The 20,517-nt window shown below is 45.8% G+C and overlaps 1 protein-coding gene across 4 annotated transcripts in view; it reads right to left on the reverse strand.

Moving 5' to 3' along the window:
• Positions 1–19,938, reverse strand: part of ZNF18 (zinc finger protein 18) — a 29,001-nt gene extending 9,063 nt beyond the window's left edge. The window contains exons 1-4 of one of the 4 annotated variants that reach the window (XM_058704723.1): positions 19,870–19,938; positions 8,318–8,830; positions 6,343–6,532; positions 5,867–5,946 (exon numbers count right to left, since the gene is read on the reverse strand). In XM_058704723.1, coding sequence (XP_058560706.1) covers positions 5,867–5,946; positions 6,343–6,532; positions 8,318–8,707 — 660 coding nt within the window. In that variant the 5' untranslated portion in view covers positions 8,708–8,830; positions 19,870–19,938. Of the gene's footprint in view, positions 1–5,866; positions 5,947–6,342; positions 6,533–8,317; positions 14,783–19,180; positions 19,708–19,869 lie in introns of those variants that run through there. The other 3 variants (XM_058704721.1, XM_058704724.1, XM_058704722.1) reach the window with 3 other exon arrangements.
• Between the last annotated feature and the right edge of the window lie 579 nt (positions 19,939–20,517).

Genomic DNA, 20,517 nt, shown 5'->3' on the forward strand with positions numbered 1-20,517 from the left:
ATCCCCCAAAACATGCCCTTCTTCTCCTGTGAAACTGGAGGCTAGAGCCTCAAACCTGGGAGCGCTGCCCAGCTGGAGTCCACGTCTGTGGATTCAAATCCCCATCTCCCCGCCGAGGAGCGGAAGCGCTGGAGACCCAGTCTGGACGGCGGAGTGATCAACAGCACAGTCCTGGCTGTAAACTCTACCTGCGTGACCCTCAGCAAGAGACACCACCTTTCTGAGCCCCCGTTCTCACTTGGCGGTGGGATAACACTCACACCCTGATTGACAGAAATAACGCAGGCATCGCCTGTCTTCACAGCACGCTCTAGTTTTCAGTCCTGGCATTCACCGGCACGCACACAGGTGTTTGGCCAAGAGCTGCCCCCATTAGCACGTGAGCCCCAGCGTGTACTTTGTCAGGCCCCGAGACGACGCCCAGGACAGAGCAGGCTCTCGGTGCATGCTGTCTGGGGGAAATAAAGCCCTCGGCAAATAACTCCTCGGAAATCACGCCTGTAGTAGTGTTATTTCATGCGCGGCCTACGGGACACCCGGTCTCCCACGCTCACCAGGGTTTGCAGAGAAAATGAAGGGATTCTGCACTCTTTCAGGAACCCCGAAGTTGATAACCACCCACTATTATGAATAGCCAGGCTACAGGGAGCAAACATGAGGAGGGCGAATAAGAAAATGAGATGTTCTCAGGGCACGAGGCATGCTCAGGGAAGCCGTTCTCAGTCCTAGGTCAAGTCTGCCTAACAGCATTATCAAAGGGAAGCAGAAAGGTCTGAAAAAGCATGATTTACCCAAAAGTCTGCAATTAGCAGATACTAAGCAAAAATTTTAAAAAGAAAACACGGGGTTGGATTTTTTTTTTAGGATAAAAATGCAAAAAGTGACTTAAATGTATTTCACGATATACTTAAGCATTAACTATAACCACATTTTTTACTTTAATTTTAATTTAAAATTTTCTACTCTGGGGGCGCCTGGGTGGCTCAGTCAGTTGAGCGTCCAACTCCTGATTTCGGCTCAGGTCAGGATCTCACGGTTCGTGAGATCGAGCCCCACATCAGACTCCATGCTGACAGAGCGGAGCCTGCTTGGGGTTCTCTCTCTCTCCCTCTCTCTATGCCCGTCCCCCGTGCGCTCTCTCTCTCTCAAAATAAATAAATAACCTTTAAAAGATAAAATAAAATGTTCAGTTTTGAAAGGAGCTCGTAGAACTGTGAGCTTATTGTGTTAATCTGTGAATGAAGCTACCTTCACAACCTCCGGAGAAGAACAGGTTTGAGCAAACACCGCTGAATAGGGGACCCCTCAGGCTTCACGTTCAGGAGACACAGACCCTTGCTTGGGCGCTGGCAGAGGGAAGGGCACAGCAGTCACTGCTCTGGAAGGACAGAACGATGGAATCTGATGCAAAACTACCCTTGATTTTGTGTGGAGACAGCGCCACCTTGTGGGTTTGTGAGACGCTGCCACAGCTGACCCGCACACAGGTCCCCCTGCGCTGTGTTCCTCTCCCGAAATCTGAAGACGCAGGAACGTGAGTAAAAGCATCCCCGAGTCTGCGTGAGGCTCTAACTCACTCCTGGTTTCTAACGACGAAACTGCGTGGGGATGCTACCTCATTATTCTGGCATTATTCACGAGGCTCCTAACCTATGAAGGAGATTCGAGGGAGTGATTACATCTATTGCAAGATCCCCTGCACGTAACAAAGCATCCACTAAATATCAAGCCCCTTCTGGAAGTGCACATGGCCCTTGTTATGGTTGGGAGCAGGGATGCTGGAACCGGTTAAGAATGACTTTTGTTTGTCTGGATCGAGGGGCTGTTAATCAGTTATCTGCTAAATACAGGGAAATGCACACAGACACAGGCATGGCTCATGCCAGTGAACGTTTTTTTTAGCCATTTGATTCGAGCTATCCAGAACAAGTCACGGTCAATGTTGCTACGTAATGTTTCGTTAATGCTTAATTCTACCAGCTAAAAGATGTTCATAAATTGTCCAGACCTCTCATAGGAACACTCTGTACTTACTACAGAAGCAACAGTAATCCTCACGTCTGCTTGAAATATTTCACAGAATACCCAAATCTTTTGCACTACAAAACCTCCTAACAATTTGGTTTCTAGGTACCTTGAAAGTGGGAAGACAGGTACTCCTGAGTCACTAGAAAGGTCTATCCCTCTCCTATCCCTCTCCCAGGGTGAACTGTGAAGTTCGTATTCTGGTTTCTACATCCCTGAGCCTGGAAATCTGAAGCTCCCACCGGGCTTGAGCAGCACATTACCACCACCTACTGGCCTCCCTGCCCTTACCTTCTCTAGAGAACCACAGAGTTCCCTGAAGGTTTGAAACAACGCTTCGATCAAGGAGTATGGGTTCCAGAAAAACTTTATTTTTTAAATAATTTTGTAGTGTTTTTAAAATTTTTTTTAATCTTTATTTAAAATTTGAGAGAGAGAGAGAGAGACAGACAGACAGACAGACAGTGTGATTAGGGGAGGGGCGGTTAGAGATGGGGACAGAATCCAAAGCAGGCTCCAGGCTCCGAGCTGTCGGCACAGAGGGCTCCAGGCACAGCACCCATGAAACCGAGAGATCATGACCTGAGCCGAAGTCAGACACTTAACCGACTGAGCCACCAAGGTGCCCCCAGAAAAACTTTATTTTTATCAAATGCAACTTTTCAGAGTTGTTAACTACATACTCAAAATAAACCTGTTCCCCAAGTTGTTTCGGATAGAGTAACAGAGACCAGATTTACTTTCCCTCCTGAAACAACTGGAAAAGGAGACAAAATATAGGAAACAACGGTTTGGGGACACCGCCTGGCAGGCGGAGCAGAGCAGAGCTCCCTGAAAGTGAGGAGACGAATCAGGTGAGCCCTGCACTGGCCGAACGCACCACCTGGAGACAACAGCCCGGAAGCACAGGCAGGGGAGCCAGGCTGAGTCAGGCGGCCCCCTCCCCCTAGAGTTGGCAGAAGTTGCTCAGAGTCTGGGAAGGCGAAGGCAGCCAGAGTCAGCAGGGCAGCAGACCAGAGTGGGGAGCTGAACGGAGAGAAGGCTCCGGAGATGTCCAGGGGGTCCCCCTCGGGTCTGGGAAGGAGCCTCCAGGAGAAGCAGAGCAAACAGAGCTGGCAGTAGGTACTTCCTTCCAGCCAGAGTGGAAAACCTCATACATCAAGCAGCATCAGGTACGATACACAGAAGGGTCTTGCCTCAGTGGTGGGAGAAATGAGCCCAGACTAAAGACTTCTCTGGTGCCATAAAACTACGTCCAAGGGGCGCCTGGGTGGCGCAGTCGGTTAAGCGTCCGACTTCAGCCAGGTCACGATCTCGCGGTCCGTGAGTTCGAGCCCCGCGTCAGGCTCTGGGCTGATGGCTCGGAGCCTGGAGCCTGTTTCCGATTCTGTGTCTCCCTCTCTCTCTGCCCCTCCCCCGTTCATGCTCTGTCTCTCTCTGTCCCAAAAATAAATAAAAAACGTTAAAAAAAAAAAAAAAAAAAAAAAAAAAAACTACGTCCAAGCAGTGACTGATCACATCCCAGAGCAAAGCTCTAGAACATTTACAGGGGGGCGGGCACCTGGGTGCTTCAGTTGGTTAAGCATCCAACTCTTGACTCGGCTCAGGTCATGATGTCACGGTTCGTGGGTTCGAGCCCCGAGTCAAGCTCCACGCTGATGGTACAGAGCCTGTTTGGGATTCCGTCTCCCTCTGCCCCTCTTCTCTGCTCATGCACTCTCTCTCTTCCAAAATAAATAAACGGGGCGCCTGGGTGACTCAGTCAGTTAAGTGTCCAACTCTTGATTTGGCTCAGGTCATGATCTTACAGTTCATGAGTTCGAGGCCCAAGTCTGGATCTGTGCTGATGGCGTGGAGCCTGCTTGGGACTCTCACTCCCCCTCTCTCTGCCCCTCCCTCACTTGGGCACATGCTTGCTCTCTCTTGCTCTCAAAAATCAATCAATAAATATTTTAAAAAATAAAAAGAGGTGCCTGGATGGTTCAGTTGGTTGAGGGTCCAACTTTGACCCAGGTCATGATCTCACAGTTTGTGGGTTTGAGCCCTGCATCAGGCTCTGTGTTCACAGCTTACAGCCTGGAGCCTGCTTCAGATTCTGTGTCTCCCTTTCACTCTGCCCCTTCCCTGCTCACACTCTGTCTCTCTCAAAAATAAACATTAAAAAAATGTTTAGTAAAAATAAAATAAACATTAAAAAAAAAAAAAAAAGAACTTTTATAGGAATGCCAAAATACTCAGCACCCAACAAAGTAAAATTCACATCTGACATCCAATCAAAGGTTGCTGGGCATGGTAAGTAGCAGGAAAACACCTCACAATGAGATCAATCGATCCATCAAAACTGACTCAGAAATGACACAGGTGATAGATTAGCAGACAAGGACATTAAAATAGACATTATAGGGGCGCCTGGGTGGCTCAGTCGGTTGAGCCTCTGGCTTTGGCTCAGGTCATGATCTCACAGTTCGTGGGTTCGAGTCCTGCGTCGGGCTCTGTGCTGACAGCCTGGAGCCTGGAGCCTGCTTCAGATTCTGTGACTCCCTCTCTCTCTGCCCCTCCCCTACTCACACTCTGTCTCTGTCTCTCTCAAAAATAAATAAAATGTTAAAAAAAATGTTTAAACAGACATTATAGCCATATTCCATACAGTCAAGAAAATGTAGGAACAACAGAACATGTTAAGTACAGATGTGAAAAACATAATGAAGCCCCAATTCAAACTTCTAGAGATGAAAAAGACATTTGAGATGAAAAATACACTGGATGGGATTAACAACGGATCAGACAAAGCAGAAGAGAAGATTAGTGAACTTGAAGACACATGAACAGGGAGTATCCAAAATGAAACAGAGATTTTTTTTTTTTTTTAATAGAGACAGAAAGCATCAATAAAGCTCTGGGACAACCTGGAGAGCTCTAATGAACGTACACACGTTATCCTCACACAGAGTCCATGTGGGGGTTATTCTCAAAATCCACAAAGAAGCAGAGAAGGAAGGGAGACAGAAGATGGTCGAAGAGATACTGGTCAAGATTTTCCAAATTTGATGAAAACTATAAACCCACAGATCCAAGAACCCCACATGAAGAAAATGAGTCCTAGGCCATCCATGGTAGTCAAACCGTTGAAAACCACTGAGAAAATATCAAAAGGAGCAAGAAAAATATTACATGCAGAAGAACAAAGTTAAGAGTACAGATGACATGACTCCATTTCACACCCAATTCTAGAAAATGCAAGCTAATGTATGGTGACAGAAAGCAGCTCAGTGGTAGCCTTGGGATCTCAGCACTGGGGGCGGTGGAGGGCAGGCGGGAGGGGTCACAAAGGGGCAAAAGGAAACCTTGGGCGTAACAGGTATGTTTATCAACCTGATTGTGAACATGGTTTCACACGTGTGTATACGTGTCAAGAAACTTACCAAACCGTGTGCTTGAAATATGTGCGGTTTACTGTTTGTCCACTACACCTCCCTAAAGCTGGGGGAGGTCGCCTGGCCCACATGACCCGTAACCATTCAAACTCTCAAACTGACTCCCGTGGGGGAGGCCGAGACCAGGAAATAGAGTCTTTTCTCCGCACGACCCCAAGAGCAGGAGCAGGACAAACAAGAGGGAAGCTTCACAGCCACTTCCTCCAGGAAGAATGGATCCAGATTCCGTTATCAAGGTGACGATCACCCAGCCTTCTGCCTCAAGAGAAATACTGGGACTCGGGCTTCATTCCACATGCGTGTTGTTGCCCTCGCTAGCCGTCCTCTCTACTTCTGACAGCACGTCCCCTTTCCACACTCCCGCTGGAGCCCCGGCAGGGGTAAGACAAGCAAGGAAGCCGGCTCACCTGAGGTGCTGCTTGGAGCGCGGAGGCTGTGAAGTCCTGGTCTCCGACAAGCCTTTCGTCCAGGGCGGCAGCGGCCAGCGCTGAAGCGAGGAACAGAAAGTTGGAAGGCTCTAGATGTCGTGGCAAACCACTCCCCAGAGGGCACCGATGCAATTGGTACACGTCAGAAGTGATGCCCGTCCCTCCCTCACCAACCAGCTCCAGCTCGCTCCAACCTTCCCAACAGTCTCATCCACAGTTTCCTCCTCCTCCCTCAGAACCAAAATTCACGTGGTCTGGCCCAGCCATAGAGCAGATTCACGGACCAGAGCTCCCCCTCAGAGGGATTCAGTTAAGTCCACTCCATTCCCAGACTTTCCAGAGATACCCTGATCTGAGCGGCGTATCATTTTCCACTCGGTCTTAGGCCCACTAACCACGGCCCCCAGATTTCCCCGAGAACTCACCACATGCCACCGCGAGGAAGCGCCCCTCACCTAATTCTTGCTCCATGTCAGACTCCTCTTTCACAGCACGGCTCGGCGGCTCCCCAGGCCTGGAGGGGGAGGCCCGAGGTCCCAGCTCCTGAGACGCCATTTCAAGATGGCGCCCCGCTCCCCCCACGCGGCAGCTTGCGGAGTCCGTCTTCTCCGATAAGATTTCTTGTCCCAGAACTTGGATGCTGATCTAGAGACCACACAGAATTAGTTACTGAAGGATCCAGAATGAGGGGTTCTGAAAGAAACACAGCTAATGCTCCATAACAGACCACAGGGCGGTCCTCGGGGACATGGAACAGGGAAAGAGGCACACCAGCTTTTCCGTCTAGACCAGCAGGAAGCTGTGAGGAAAACGACCTGAGGGGAGGCCGAAAGCCGACGCCTGAATCAGGCGTGGGAGGTCTTCAAGGCACGCCATGGAGGGGCGCCTGGGTGGCTCAGTCGGTTAGGCGTCCGACTGCGGCTCAGGTCACGATCTCGCAGTCTGTGAGTTCAGCCCCGCATCGGGCTCTGTGCTGATGCCTCGGAGCCTGGAGCCTGCTTGGGATTCTGTGTCTCCCTGTTTCTCTGCTCCTCCCCTGCTTGCATTCTGTCTCTCTCTCTCTCTCTCTCTCTCAAAAATAAATAAACATTAAAAAAAATTAAGAAAAAATAAAGGGAAAGTTCATCGACAATGTGTTTCTACTGGATAGTCTCCACCAGTGAAAAACTCAGGTATCCTTTGTACAACTTCCCGGACACTTGAGTCTAAAGATGGACAGAGACAAGAGGCTTTGGCCTCTGTTTGTAATGGTCAGAGTCCCAGGGAGCCTTAGAATTAGGGGAGGCACGGGGACACACTGGGGCGATATAATAAGAAACATGGATTTCGTCTCTGTCCCAGGTTCCTGGCACAGAGTTGCTAAAACCCTTGGAATTGCCCTAAAGGAAGGGAGTGACAGAGCAATTCTGTTATTCATGATGAGCCCCTTTCCATCACGCCTGAGTTGAGGCTAAGCAGGGGATGCTTGGTGGGCCCCCAGAGAGCTTCAGGACGGAGGCTGGTTATCAGAGATGCCCACCGGGTGATCAGAGGATTGACCTCACAGCCCCAACCCTCAACCTCTGAGGAAGGGAGAGGGGCCGGAGATTTTCAGTCACCAATGGCCAATGACTAATCTCTCATGCCTAAGTAACGAAGCCTCCATCAAGCTCCCCAAATGATGGGGTCTGGGGAGCCTCTAAGCTGGTGAATACACAGAAGTACCGGGCGCACGGCATGCCGGGAGAGGCCACGGAAGCCCCACGCCATCCCCATGGCCTCCTGCTGCTGCTCCTGAATCACGCTCCTTATCATAAACCAGCAAGTGTAAGTCGTGCTTTCACGAGTTCCACGAGTCATTCCCTGTCCAACCCGGGGAGGGCGTTGTGGGAACCAGCAAATGTACAGCCAGTCGGTCTTAAGGACAGTTGGCCTGTGTGACCTGTGACTGGTGTCCAAAATAAGAGCATTCTCGTCAGACTGACCCTTATCCCCCTGGGTCTGCCAACCCCAGAATGTTAGTGTCAGGTCTGAACTGACTTGTAAGACACCGGGCTGGTATCAGAAAGTTGGAGAATAGGGGTGCCTGGGTGGCTCCGTCGGTTAAGCATCCGACTTCGGCTCAGGCCATGATCTCACAGCTCGTGGGTTCCAGCCCCGCGTCAGACTCTGTGCTGACAGATCAGAGCCTGGAACCTGCTTCGGACTCTGTGTCTCCCTTTCTCTCTGCCCCTCCCCTGCTCACACTCTGTCTCTCTGTCTCTCTGTCTCTCTCTCTCTCTCAAAAATAAATAAAACGTTAAAGAAAAGAAAAGAGAAGAAAAGAAAATTGGAGAACTGGTCGTTAGTGTGGAAAACCACACATGCTGAGAGTCAGAAAAAAAGACAAGATGCCTCGTGAGACCCCAAGGGAGCCCTGTGCCTCGCTGGCGGATTACCCCCTCTGCTTACCCACCGCCACAGTCTCTGGGGGTCTCCCTTCAAGCTCTCCACGAGGGTCACCGCCTCCTCGCCGCTGCCCGGACACTGGGTCCGCACCCACGTCTGGATCTCCCCGGGCAGGATGGTCAGGAACTGCTCCAGCATGAGGATCTCCAGGATCTGCTCCTTCGTGTGAACCTCTGGCTGCAGCCACTGGAAACAGAGCTTCCGAAGCTGTCTCAGGGTCTCGTGGGGCCCAGACGTCACCTGGTAACGAAACTGCCTGAAGAGCTGGCGGGCGGTCTCGGGGTTAGAGAGCTCCCCTCGAGGGGCAGCGTCTGGTCCGCAGAACGGGGAGTCCTCGGCCTTCGCCAGCTGCGGCAGCAGGGCCAGGGCCTGCCCCAGGTCGACAGGCATCATCTGGCTCGGCGGGTCCCTTTGGGTGAAGGGTTTCCCGGATGGGGCTGTCTCGGGGGTGGGGGGGGGGACCAAGTCTTCACCGAGGCTGTCACAGGGACACTCGAGAGGGAGAGAGAGCCGGTGCTGGACAGAGAAGGACACAGTATCAGTGAGAACGAATTCACAGGCCCTCCCTGAGAAGCAACGGCTCCACTACTCTCCTCTGAAAGATTACAAACCTGAAGCCGCCAAGCAAGTCGCTTAATACGGTATCTAAACTGGCATCTTCACCCAGACCGTCTTACGACATTCTCTCTTGGGCTTCAAAAGGCCAGACCCAGTAGAAGGATGAAATGCATCACGTGAAGCATTTGCACCCCGGTGTTCCACGTGAACGGCTCTTCCACACGACACTTCCTTAACCGCACCCGCGAGCGTGCAGACTAAACGGTAAAGCTGAACAAAGACGTCATCAACACCCTAGAAGGGGTGATGCTGAAACGACCTGACGCTTCCATAAGGAATAAGGGGTGAAAGAGGACAAATTAATTCTTCCCCAACAGGTGCAACGAAATTTCCAGGTGACCTCTTCTGAGGGCAGTGTGGAAAATGAGACTGTGTGGGAATCGATGAAAAACCTGTCGCAAATGAAATGTTCAACTCCGGGGTTAGAGAAGGCTTAGAACCAACAGTGACTACCCCCAAAAACATTCCTCTGGCCTTGAAGTAAGTGAGCACTATTTTATGGCAACTGGCCTAAAAATCTGGAAGACAGTGAGTGGCTAAGCTGGTGGAAAAAGGAATGTTAAATGACAAAGGTAGTATTTAGAAATGCTTAAAGGATCAGTTTATTTAAAACTATTTCTAGTTAACTGTCTTGCATAGGATCCTAATATTGGATTATTGGGCCAATCCTTAAATGTTATAAAAGCGTTGCAGGCCATCATTCCTCCAAAACACTAATTGGAACCATAAAAGCAAACAGACACACCCAATCAGTTAATCTGTCTGGCTTAATTAGAGATCGGTAGAATACTCCAGCTTTTCATTGCTGCCTTTTCCTTGTGGTACAAGAAGGAATGTCTTCATGCCTAGCACTTCAAACAACTCATCCTGTATCAGAAAATCATTTAAAAACTATAAATAAACAAAAAATAAAGTAAAATAAAAAATAAAACGTTTCAAGCAAAAAAAGGAAAGGGTGAGGGGCACCGGGTGGCTCAGTTAAGTGCCCCGCTCTTGATTTCCGCTCAGGTCATGTGATCTCATGGCTTGTGCGTATGAGCCCCGGATTGGGCGCTGCACTGACAGTGGGGAACCTGCTCGGGATTCTGTCTCCCTCCCTCTTTGCCCCTCCCCACTCATGTTCTCGCTCTCTCTCTCAAAAAGAAACATTAAAAAAAAAGGGGGGGGGGGAAGAAGTAAAAAGGATTAAAGGATTAATCCAGGGGCACCTGGGTGGCTCAGTCAGTTAGGCATCCAACTTCAGCTCAGGTCATGATCTCATGGCTCGTGAGTTCAAGCCCACGTCGGGCTCTGTGCTGACAGCTTGGAGCTTGGAACCCGCTTCAGATTCTGTGTCTCCCTCTCTCTCCGCCCCTCCCCTGCTCATGCTCTGTCTCTCTCTTTCTCTCTCAAAAACAAATACAAATTTTTAAAAAAATTTAATAAAGGATTAACCCAATATTACAGGTTTCATATGTGGACCTCATTGCACGTATTTTTTGGTTCAACAAGAAACCCACAAATTTCGTTCATTTATTCAAACAGAAGGCAGGGTGCCAAGCTGATGATGTGCTCAGTACAGACGTGTTTGAGCAATTCTGTTTCCGGCCATAGCAGAGTACCTGGTAGTAAGGCCAGCCCACCCACTGTCAACAACTACAGAACTACAGAAAACGTTTAGGGCAATTGTTTTCCTGCACTAGACAACTGGCAGACAAGAATGAGGTCCCCGAGAGAAGAAAACCTCATGGGGAAGAGGCCCAGGATCATCTGGCTGTCTGCATGGCGACAATTTCCCAACAATGGTGCAGGAAGCTGGAGCTCAAGCGGAGTTCGGTGGTCTCAACAAACTGAGGAGGGAGAGATCAGAACTTGGAGCTGCTTTAGTATCTGGAATCTGAACAACAGAGCAGTGGAAAGAATGGAGCTATGGCAGGGAGGGGGGTGGTCATGAAGAAGTCTGTGTGGGGTTTTCCTGTGAGCCCTTGGCCAAGGGTTGGACTGCACGGGGGCAGGGTGAAGTTATGCAAAGTTTAACAGACAGCAGATGCTACAGGGTTAAGAGCAAAAGAGATACAAAATAAATGCCAATCAGGAATGAGAGATATTTGAGTTTGTGACCATTAAGAATGGAGAGACCTCGTTAATACCTGTTAATACCCAAAGCATCCTGAGATACCAGAAAGGCCTCGTGTTAGGATAGTTAGGAGTAAATACAATGCCCTAGAGTAAGATCTACTCTAAACTGGCCCTAAAAGAGCCTAAAGTCAAGCATCAACAAGATCCACAGAGGAAATGCAGCCTCCTGGTCTGGCCTAATCAAGTTAGAACGCCTCAGGATACACTCTGGCCTTTCCAGAGAGATCTGTCCTAACAAGGCATAAAACCAAGCTAACACAAGTCAAAGGTGATCAATGAGTAACTCAACTGCCTGCCAGAACAAAACTCAATACTCCTCAGAGGAAGATCACAGAATCCTACAATGTGCCACCCGCAATATTCGAGATGTAACCCCAAATTATTAGACATTTAAAAACATGATAATGTGACTCCAAGTCATGGGAAAAAAAACAGGAGAAACCAACCCAAAGATGGCCCAAGGACTGCAAGAAAAATATAGCCATAATGAAAGTAGACATAGGGACGTTCCACAGAGAAATTGAAATTATAACAAAGAACCAAATCCAAATTCTAGGAAAAGAGTTATCAACCCAGATTTCCACTCCAGTAAAAACATCTTTCAAAAATAAGAATAGAAAGATATCTGCTTTTGGAATGTGTTCAAATTCAAGCAACCATCAACTAAACAGAGACTGTTATAAATGTGATATACAAGCCCAATAGTTAACACAAATCAAAAACCTATAATAGGTACACAAAAAATAAAGAGAAAGGAATCCAAACATAACACTAAAGAAACCCATCAAACCACAAGGGAAGAGAGCAAGAGAAGACAGCAACAGAGAACTACAAAAATAACAAGAAAACAGTTAAAACAGCGATAAATATGTAATGATAACAATTACTTTAAATGGTCTAAGTGCCCCAAATCAAGATACAGAGTAACTGAATGAATAAAAACAAAAAAACAAAAAAACCAACACTCATCTATCTGCTGCCTGTAATAGACTCACTTCAGACCTAAAGACGGTACAGATTGAAAGTGAAGGGATGGAAAAACATATACCATGCAAATAGAAGTGGAGGGGGACAAAAAAGCCAGAGTAGCAATACTGTATCAGACAAAACAGACTTTAAAACAAAGACTATAAACAAGAGACAAAGAAGGACACCATATAATACGGGGATCAATCTAACAAGAAGATATAACAATTGCAAATATTTATGCGACCAACATAAAGGCACCTAAATACATAAAGCAAATATTAAAAGACATAAAGGAAGAAACTGGCGGTCATACCATAATAATAGGGGAACTTAACACCCTACTTACATCAACGGATAGATCATCCAGACATAAAATCAACAAAGAAACTGGCTTTAAACCACACAGTAGACCAGATGGAACTAAGACATATATACAGAACATTCCATTCAAAACCGGCAGGATACATTATTTCCAAGTGCACTTGGAACATTCTCCAAGGCATCACATGTTAGGCCACAAAACAAGTCTCAGTAAATTTAAAAAGACTAAAGTCATATCCTGCATCCTCTCTAACCACAACTAGAAATCAATCTGGAGAGAACACAAACACATGGAGGCTAAACAACATGTTATCTAACAATGAAGAGGTCAACCAAGACGTCAAAGAGGAAATCGAAAAATACGTGGAGACAAATGAAAACAACCTAAAATCTTTGGGATGCAACAAAAGCAGTTCTAAGAGGGAAGTTATAGCCATATCGGCCTGCCTTCAGAAGGAAAATCTTAAACAACCTAAACTTACACCTAAAGGAGCTAGAAAAAGAAGAACAAACAAAACCCAAAACGAGTAGAAGGGAGGAAACACATTAAACCTTGGTTTGCGAGCATAATTCATTCTGGAAACATGCTTGTAACCCAAAGCACTTGTATATCAAAGTGAATTTCAAGAACCACCAGCTCACTTGTGATCATGTGACATTGAACATCACATACTACTCATATTGCAAGACATCGCTTGTTTATCAAGTAAGATTTTTAGAAATGTTTGCTCGTCTTGAGGAACACTCACAAAACAAGTTACTTGCGATCCAAGGTCTTACTGTAATAAAGAGTAGAGCAGAAATAAAAATAGAAACTAAAAAGCATAGAAAAAGATCAATGAAACCAGGAGCTGGTCCTTTGAAAAGATCAACAAAATGGATAAATCTTTAGCCAGACTCATCAAAAAAGGAAGAGAGAGGTGATTCAAATAAATAAAATCAGAAATGAAAGGGGCACCTGGGTGGCTCAGTTGGTTGAGCATCCGACTTCAGCTCAGGTTATGATCTCACAGTTCATGGGTTCAAGCCCCACGTTGGGCTCTGTGCGGACAGCTCAGAGCCTGGAGCCTGCTTTGGATTCTGTGTCTTCCTGTCTCTCTCTGCCCCTCCCCAGCTTGCACTCTGTCTCTCCCTGCCCCTCCCCAGCTTGCACTCTGTCTCTCCCTCTCTCAAAAATAAATAAACATTTTAAAAATTTTTTTAAAAAATGAAAGAAAAATAACCACAGAAATACAAAGGATTATAAAAGAGTATGATGAAAATTATATACCACCAAATTAAACAATCTAGAAAAAAATGGATAAGTTCCTAGAAGCATGCAATCTTCCAAAACTGAATTAGGAATGGAAAATTTGAATGAAACAACTGCTAGTAACAAAACTGAATAACTAACCAATACTTTTAACAAACAAAAGTCCAGGACCAAATGGCTTCACAGGTGAACTCGACCAAATATTTAAAGAAGGGTTGATATCTATTCTTCTCAAACTATTCCAAAACAGAAGAGGAAGGAAAACTTTCAAATTCATTCTACAAGACGAGCATTATCCTAACACCAAAATCAGACAGAGCCACTACAAAAAAAAGAAAACTACAGGCCAATATCTCTGGTGAACATAGATGCAAAAAATCTCAACAAAATATTTGCAAACCAAGTTCAACAATACATTGAAAAAAAAACCTCGATCAATTGGTTCAATATTCGCAAATCAATGTAATACATCACATTAACAAGAAAAAGAATTAAAACTATATGATCATTTCAACAAATACCAAAAAAGCATTTGACAAAATACATCCATTCATGATAAAAACTCTCAACAAAGTGGATTTAGAGAGAACATACCTTAAAATAAAAAGGCCATACATGAAAAACCTGCAGCTAACATCGTACTCAGTCGTGAAAACCTGAAAGCTTTTGCTTTATGATCAGAAACAAAACAAGGATGTCCACTCACCACTTTTATTCAACATAGTATTGGAAGTCTGAGCTGCAGCAATCAGACAAGAAAAAGGAATAAAAGACATCCAAACTGGTAAGGAAGAAGTCACTATTTGCAAATAACATAGTATATATAGAAAACCCTAAAGCCTGCATGAAAAAACTATTAGAACTGAAAAATGAATTCAGTAAAGCTACAGGATCCAAAATTAGCATACAGAAATCTGTTGTGTTCCTATGCACTAATAATGAAGTAGCAGGAAGAGAAATTAAGGAAACAATCCCATTTATAACTTCACGTAAAGGAATATAATACTGGGGCACCCGGGTGGCTCAGTCAGTTAAGTGTCCATCCGTGTTTGGCCCAGGTCATGATCTCACGGTTCGTGAGTTGGGCTCTGTGCTGATGGCTTGGAGCCTGGAGCCTGCTTCGGATTCTGTGTCCCCCTCTCTCTCTGCTCCTCCCCCACGCTCAGTCATGTGTGTGCGCTCTCTCTCTCTCTCTCTCTCTCTCTCTCTCTCTCTCTCTCTCTCTCTCAAAAATAAGTAAACATTTTCTTAAATTTTTTAAAAAAGGATACCTAGGAATAAATTTAACAAAGAAGTGAAAGACTTGTACTCTGAAAACTATAAGAAGTTGTCAAAAGAACCGCAGATGACACAAACAAATAGAAAGATAGATCATGCTCATGAGCTGAAAGAATATCGTTAAAAAGCCCATGACACCCAACTCAATGTACAGATTCAGCGCAATCCCTATCAAAGTACCAACAGCATTTTCCACAGAACTAAAACACATAATCCTAAAACGTGTATGGAACCACAAAAGACAACAAACAGTCAAATCATTCTTGAGAAGAACAAAGCTAGAGGGATCTCTTCTCCCAGGATTTCAAGATATATCACAAAGCTAGAAGAATCAAAACAGCATGGTACTGGCACAATAACAGACACACAGACCAATGGAACAGGATAGAGTCTAGAAATAAACCTGCATCCATGGGCTCTAATCTACAACAAAAGAGGCAAGAATATACAATGGGAAACAATCTTCTCAATAAATGGTGCTGAGAAAACAGAACAGCTACATGCAAAAGAATGACACTGGACCACTTTCTTATGCCATACACAAGAATTAACTGAAAATAGATTAAAGACCTAAATGTGAGACCTGAAACCATAAAACTCCTAAGGAAAATGCAGTAATCTCTCGGATATTGCCCTTAGCGACATATTTTTAGATATGTCTCCTCAGGCAAGGGAAACAAAAGCAAAAATAAACCATTGGGATGACACCAAAATAAAAAGCTGTTACATAGTAAAGGAAACCATCAACAAAAAATTATATAACCAATAAGGGGTTAATAAAAGTGTATAAATAACTTCTACAACTCAACATACACACACACACACACACACACACACACAACCCAATTAAAAAAATATTCATGGGACCTGAACAGACGTTTTCCCAAAGACACAGAGAAAGCCAACAGAAACATGAAGAGATGCTCAATATCACTAACCACCAAGAAAATACAAATGAAAAACACAATGAGGTATCACCTCACACCAGTCAGAAAGGCCAATATTAAAAAGACAAGAAATAACAAGTGTTGGCAAGGATGTGGCAAAAAAGGGGAGCCCTGTTGGTGGGAATGTAAATTGGTGCAACCATTATGTTGAAATTAAAAAGCAGAAACACCACATGATCCAGTAATTCCATTATTGGTATTTACACAAAGAAAACAAAACCACTAATTCAAAAAGATATACGCACCCCTATGTTTACTGCAGCATTTACAATGGCCAAGATATGGAAGCAAACCCAAGCGTCATTGACAGATGAATGAATAAAGATGTGGTATATATGTGTGTATATATATACATACACACACACACACACACACACACACACACACACACACACACACAATAGAATACTACTCAGCCATAAAAAAGAATGAGATCTTGCCATTTGCAACAACACTGATAGGCCTGGAGGGCACTATGCTAAATGAAGTAAGTCTAACAGAGAAAGATACCATATAATTTCACTTATTTGTAGAATATGAAAAAACAAAACAAATGCACAAACAACAGAAACCAGACTCTTGAATACAGAGAACAAACTGTTCTTTGCCAAAAGGGAAGTAAGAAGGGGTTATGAGCAAAACAGATAAAAGGGATTAAGAGCTACAAACTTCTGGGGCACCTGGGTGGCTCAGTCGGTTGATTTTGGCTCAAGTCATGATCCCAGGGTGGTGGGATTGAGCCCCGCATTGGGGTCTGCACAGAGCACGGAGCCTGTTTACCATTCCCTCTCTTTCCCTCTGCTCCTCTTCCCTGCTTGTGCCATCTCTCTCTCAAAATAAATAAATTAAAAAAAAAAAAAAAAGATACAAAGTTCCAGTTATAAAACAAATGAGATGAAAAATACAGCATACAGAGTATAGTTGATATGAGCACTGAGTAATGTATAGAATTGCCAAATCAATATGCTATACACCTGAAACCAACATAACATATGCTGATTATACTTCAATAAAAATAAATAAATAAGCTAGGAAAATTTTTCTCCAGTGATTTATATGTAAGAAATGATAAAGGACACCTTTCCAATTGCAGAGAAACTCAGATCTACAGAAAGGAATGAAGATCTCTAAAAATGGTAAACATATACTGAATAAATATAGAAATACTATGCTTTTACTTCTAACCTCCTTAAAAGGCAACTATTAAATACAAAAATAATAACAGTGTAAACAGAACATAAGTAGAAGTAAATGACATAAATATAGCACAAAGGAGTGGGCATAAGGAATTCATCTGTTGTGAGGTTATTACATTTATGAACTGATAAAAAAGAATACGAAATGGGAAGTGAGTGGTGCTAAGGTGACAAACGGGAAATGCAAAGGTGTTAAATGAGAGGCAGGAAATAAGTGTAAATTGTGACATAAAGTGGTACAAATATTAAAGTAGATTCCAATAAGTTAAAGTAAACTTTGGTCACTTAAAGACGATACTGCTAGGTGTAAAAATATTATATAAAGAACTATAGCTTAAAAACCAATAAAGGAATCCCCCAAAACATTCACTATCCCAAAATGTGATAAGAAAACATCGAGAGAAGAATAAAAACCAGACGGATCAAATGGAGAAAAAAGACAACTGGTAGACCAACACTCAACCATATCAGTAATTACATTAAATGTAAGTGGACTAAACATTTTAATTATAAGTAAAGACTGTCAGATTTAGAAAAGCAACATCCAATCATAGTGTCTACAAGAGACATTTTATACATAAAGACACAGATGGTTTGGAAATAAAATAATGGGGAAAAGAAATCCTATGCAAACAGCAAGCATACAAAAACTGGTACAGTTATATTATATCTGACCAAGAGACTTCAAGACCAAAAAAGAAATAGGGAAACACTTCATTATAAATGAGTCTAGTCATTTACAACACAAAACTGTAAATGTATATGCACTTAATACCAGGTCTAAAATGGCAGATCCTCATAGTTGATCGAAGGAGTAGACAAAAAAAAAATCAGTAAGGATACAGAAAATCTGAACACTGTAAACCAACTTACCAACTTGATCTGACGTTCAGACTCAACAACTATAGAATACACATTCATTTCAAGTGTATATGAATCATTCACCAAAGCAGACCACAGGCATGATTACTTTTCAAAAGATTACAATCTCAAAGTATATATGCTCTAACCATAATACAGGAAATTAGAACTCGGTAACAATATCTAGAAAATGTCAATATATAGAAATTATTAAAAAAAAACAAAACTCTTAACCTATGGCCAAAGAAAAAGAAGGACAATGGAAATTAAAATGTTTTCATATTGAATGGCAGTGAAAACACAACATATCTAAACTTATAGGAGACCACTATAGAAAACTAGAGGAAAAATGTGCAGTTTTAAATAAACATGTCACAAAATTGAATAAATATACAAGCACCCTTCATAATCTAAATCTGTTTGGCTCCTGAGTTTTAAATAACAAGTAAAAAGATTTCAAAGATCAAGAGACTGATGCGTAGATTTATTCAGATTTATTTCCTTCCTGAATTAAGAGTGCATAGATTACATTTCGGGAAAGTGACATTTAGGGAAAACTGTAAATCTTGTATTTAAACTTGATTTTAGTAATTATATCCTAACAAAATGCTAAGTAAAATGTCTCAATTATTCCAAATTAAATTATTATATAAAGGGTGTAGTTTATAACCCAATGAGTTCATGAGAACCTAAAAACACTTCAAGTTATCCCAAATGCATAGTTCTTATTAAAACTCTAACAAATGAGAATGAACTTAAAATATACTCTTAGGGGGACACCTGGGTGGCTCAGTGTGTGTGTATATATATATATATACTTTTAGGTAAGCACGCTTACTATGCATGTGCATACAAGCAGCCCTTTGTTGTGTACCTCCTATTGACAAAGACTCTCTCCTTAAGCAAAATCTAGTCAAGCTCCTGAGTCCTCTTTGTGACTTGGTCTGGCCTTTCAGCTCTGCCCTTGACCCTTTGAGTCCCGTTTCAGCAAGAATCTTGCTGAGTCCAGTTCAGGGAAAAACCCTCATCTTTGAGAGCTGGTTAAATGCTACATCCTAACGTTGTATATCTGACCGCCCCTGATACCTGATCAAAGTCCTTAGCACGCGGGCCTGCCTTCGGCTAAACTCCTGTCAAGTCGGTTCAGCCCGTTCCCTTTACCCCACGTTTCCTTAGTAATTTTCCATCCACTGATCCTCCCCACGGAGCTCACTCGTCCTTGCTGTATTCGGAACACAGCCCAATTTCTCTCTGCGCCTGCAAAACCCCGTTGCGGTCGGGCCCCTAAATAAAAAGCCTGCCTTACCGTCCACGAGGAGCCTTAGGAGTAATTTTTACTTCAACAGCTACGCATCAGCTCCTTATTAGGCCCTGTTCCTGCCATTTCTAATCCTGGCGGATTAGGAACCTCTGATGTTCACAAGGGGCGGCCGAATTGGAACCCAGGAAGCTCCAAGCAAGGCCTGTGCTCCGGCGAAGAGGAGCCCCCAACGTCGGGAGATTTCGGGAGGGGGGGAGGAGGGAGCGGGTTTCGAGGCTGGTTCAAACTGCAGGGGAGTTAGGGGAGTGCCGCTGGCATTCTGCGTCCTGGAGGCCGGGGCGGCGCTCCCCACCCAGGTGTTCTCCACGCCGGGCCCCCCAGCACCCTTGGCACCCCGGGGAGGGAGGCTCCGGGCTTCAGCCCACGCGGGGCCCCTGCCTTCCAGCCTCTGGGGGAAGGCACAGGGAGCGGCGCGGTTTAGCTGCCAGTCTAGGGGCGCGGCCCGGGAGTCCGGCGGGGTACGCAGGCTCCGGGGCACAGAGCCAGCGCCGGGCAGCGGCGTCCCCACCACCCATGAGCCCGCTCGGCCCCGCGCCCTCCGAGACGTCCGGGCGCGCGTCCGCCGGCCCCGCCGTCGCCCCTGGGGGCCCAGCTGAGCCCCGCGCGGACGCGGGAGACGCCACGCCCGACCCCGGGTGGCCGCGGCCGGGCCCGCCCAGCCCGCGCGCGCTCACCTCGGCCCGCGACGCCGGCTCCGGGCGCACTTCCGGGAGGCCGGCGGCTGCGCGCGCCGCCGGCGCCGGCGCCGGGACGGAGGGGCGGGGCCGGAGCTGGGCCGCGGGCTCCGATTGGCCGCCCGCGTCACCCCGCCCCGCCCCGCTAGCGTCGCCCAGGCGCAGTGGCCGCTCGCGGTTGCCCGCAGGGGGCGGCTGGGTCATTCATTCCAGCTTGGAGCGTTCGTCCCTTCTCTTGTCGCCGACAGGCTGGGCCGGGCGCTGCGAGGGTCTATCAAGATAATTCCCGTGTGTGTCGCATACCCCGTGCCCAGTCCCACACCTTTGCGACTCTGCCCGTGTCCTAGGTGCTCAGCCGAAGCCTCCCTGCTGCATTGGATTTGCTCCCCGACCTCCTCGATGCTCCAACTCACACTGGGCTCTCTCTTTCCACTTCCCCGTGTTGGCATTCCATGCGTTGCTAACCTGTCTCCCGGCCTTCGCGTCCCGTGTGTCCTTCTGCCTCCCTCCCTCTGCCTCCCCCAAACTCACTCTGCTTCAGCAGGGATGCCATCCTCCCTCCCCCCTTCTCCTTCCCTTTCCCGCAGGCCAGAAGCTGCGAAGTGCTACTAGTTTGCCTCATCGCTCAGACACCTTGCCCTCTCTCCA

This window comes from Neofelis nebulosa, chromosome 16 (assembly GCF_028018385.1).
Source record: "Neofelis nebulosa isolate mNeoNeb1 chromosome 16, mNeoNeb1.pri, whole genome shotgun sequence".
Classification (NCBI taxonomy): domain Eukaryota; kingdom Metazoa; phylum Chordata; class Mammalia; order Carnivora; family Felidae; genus Neofelis; species Neofelis nebulosa.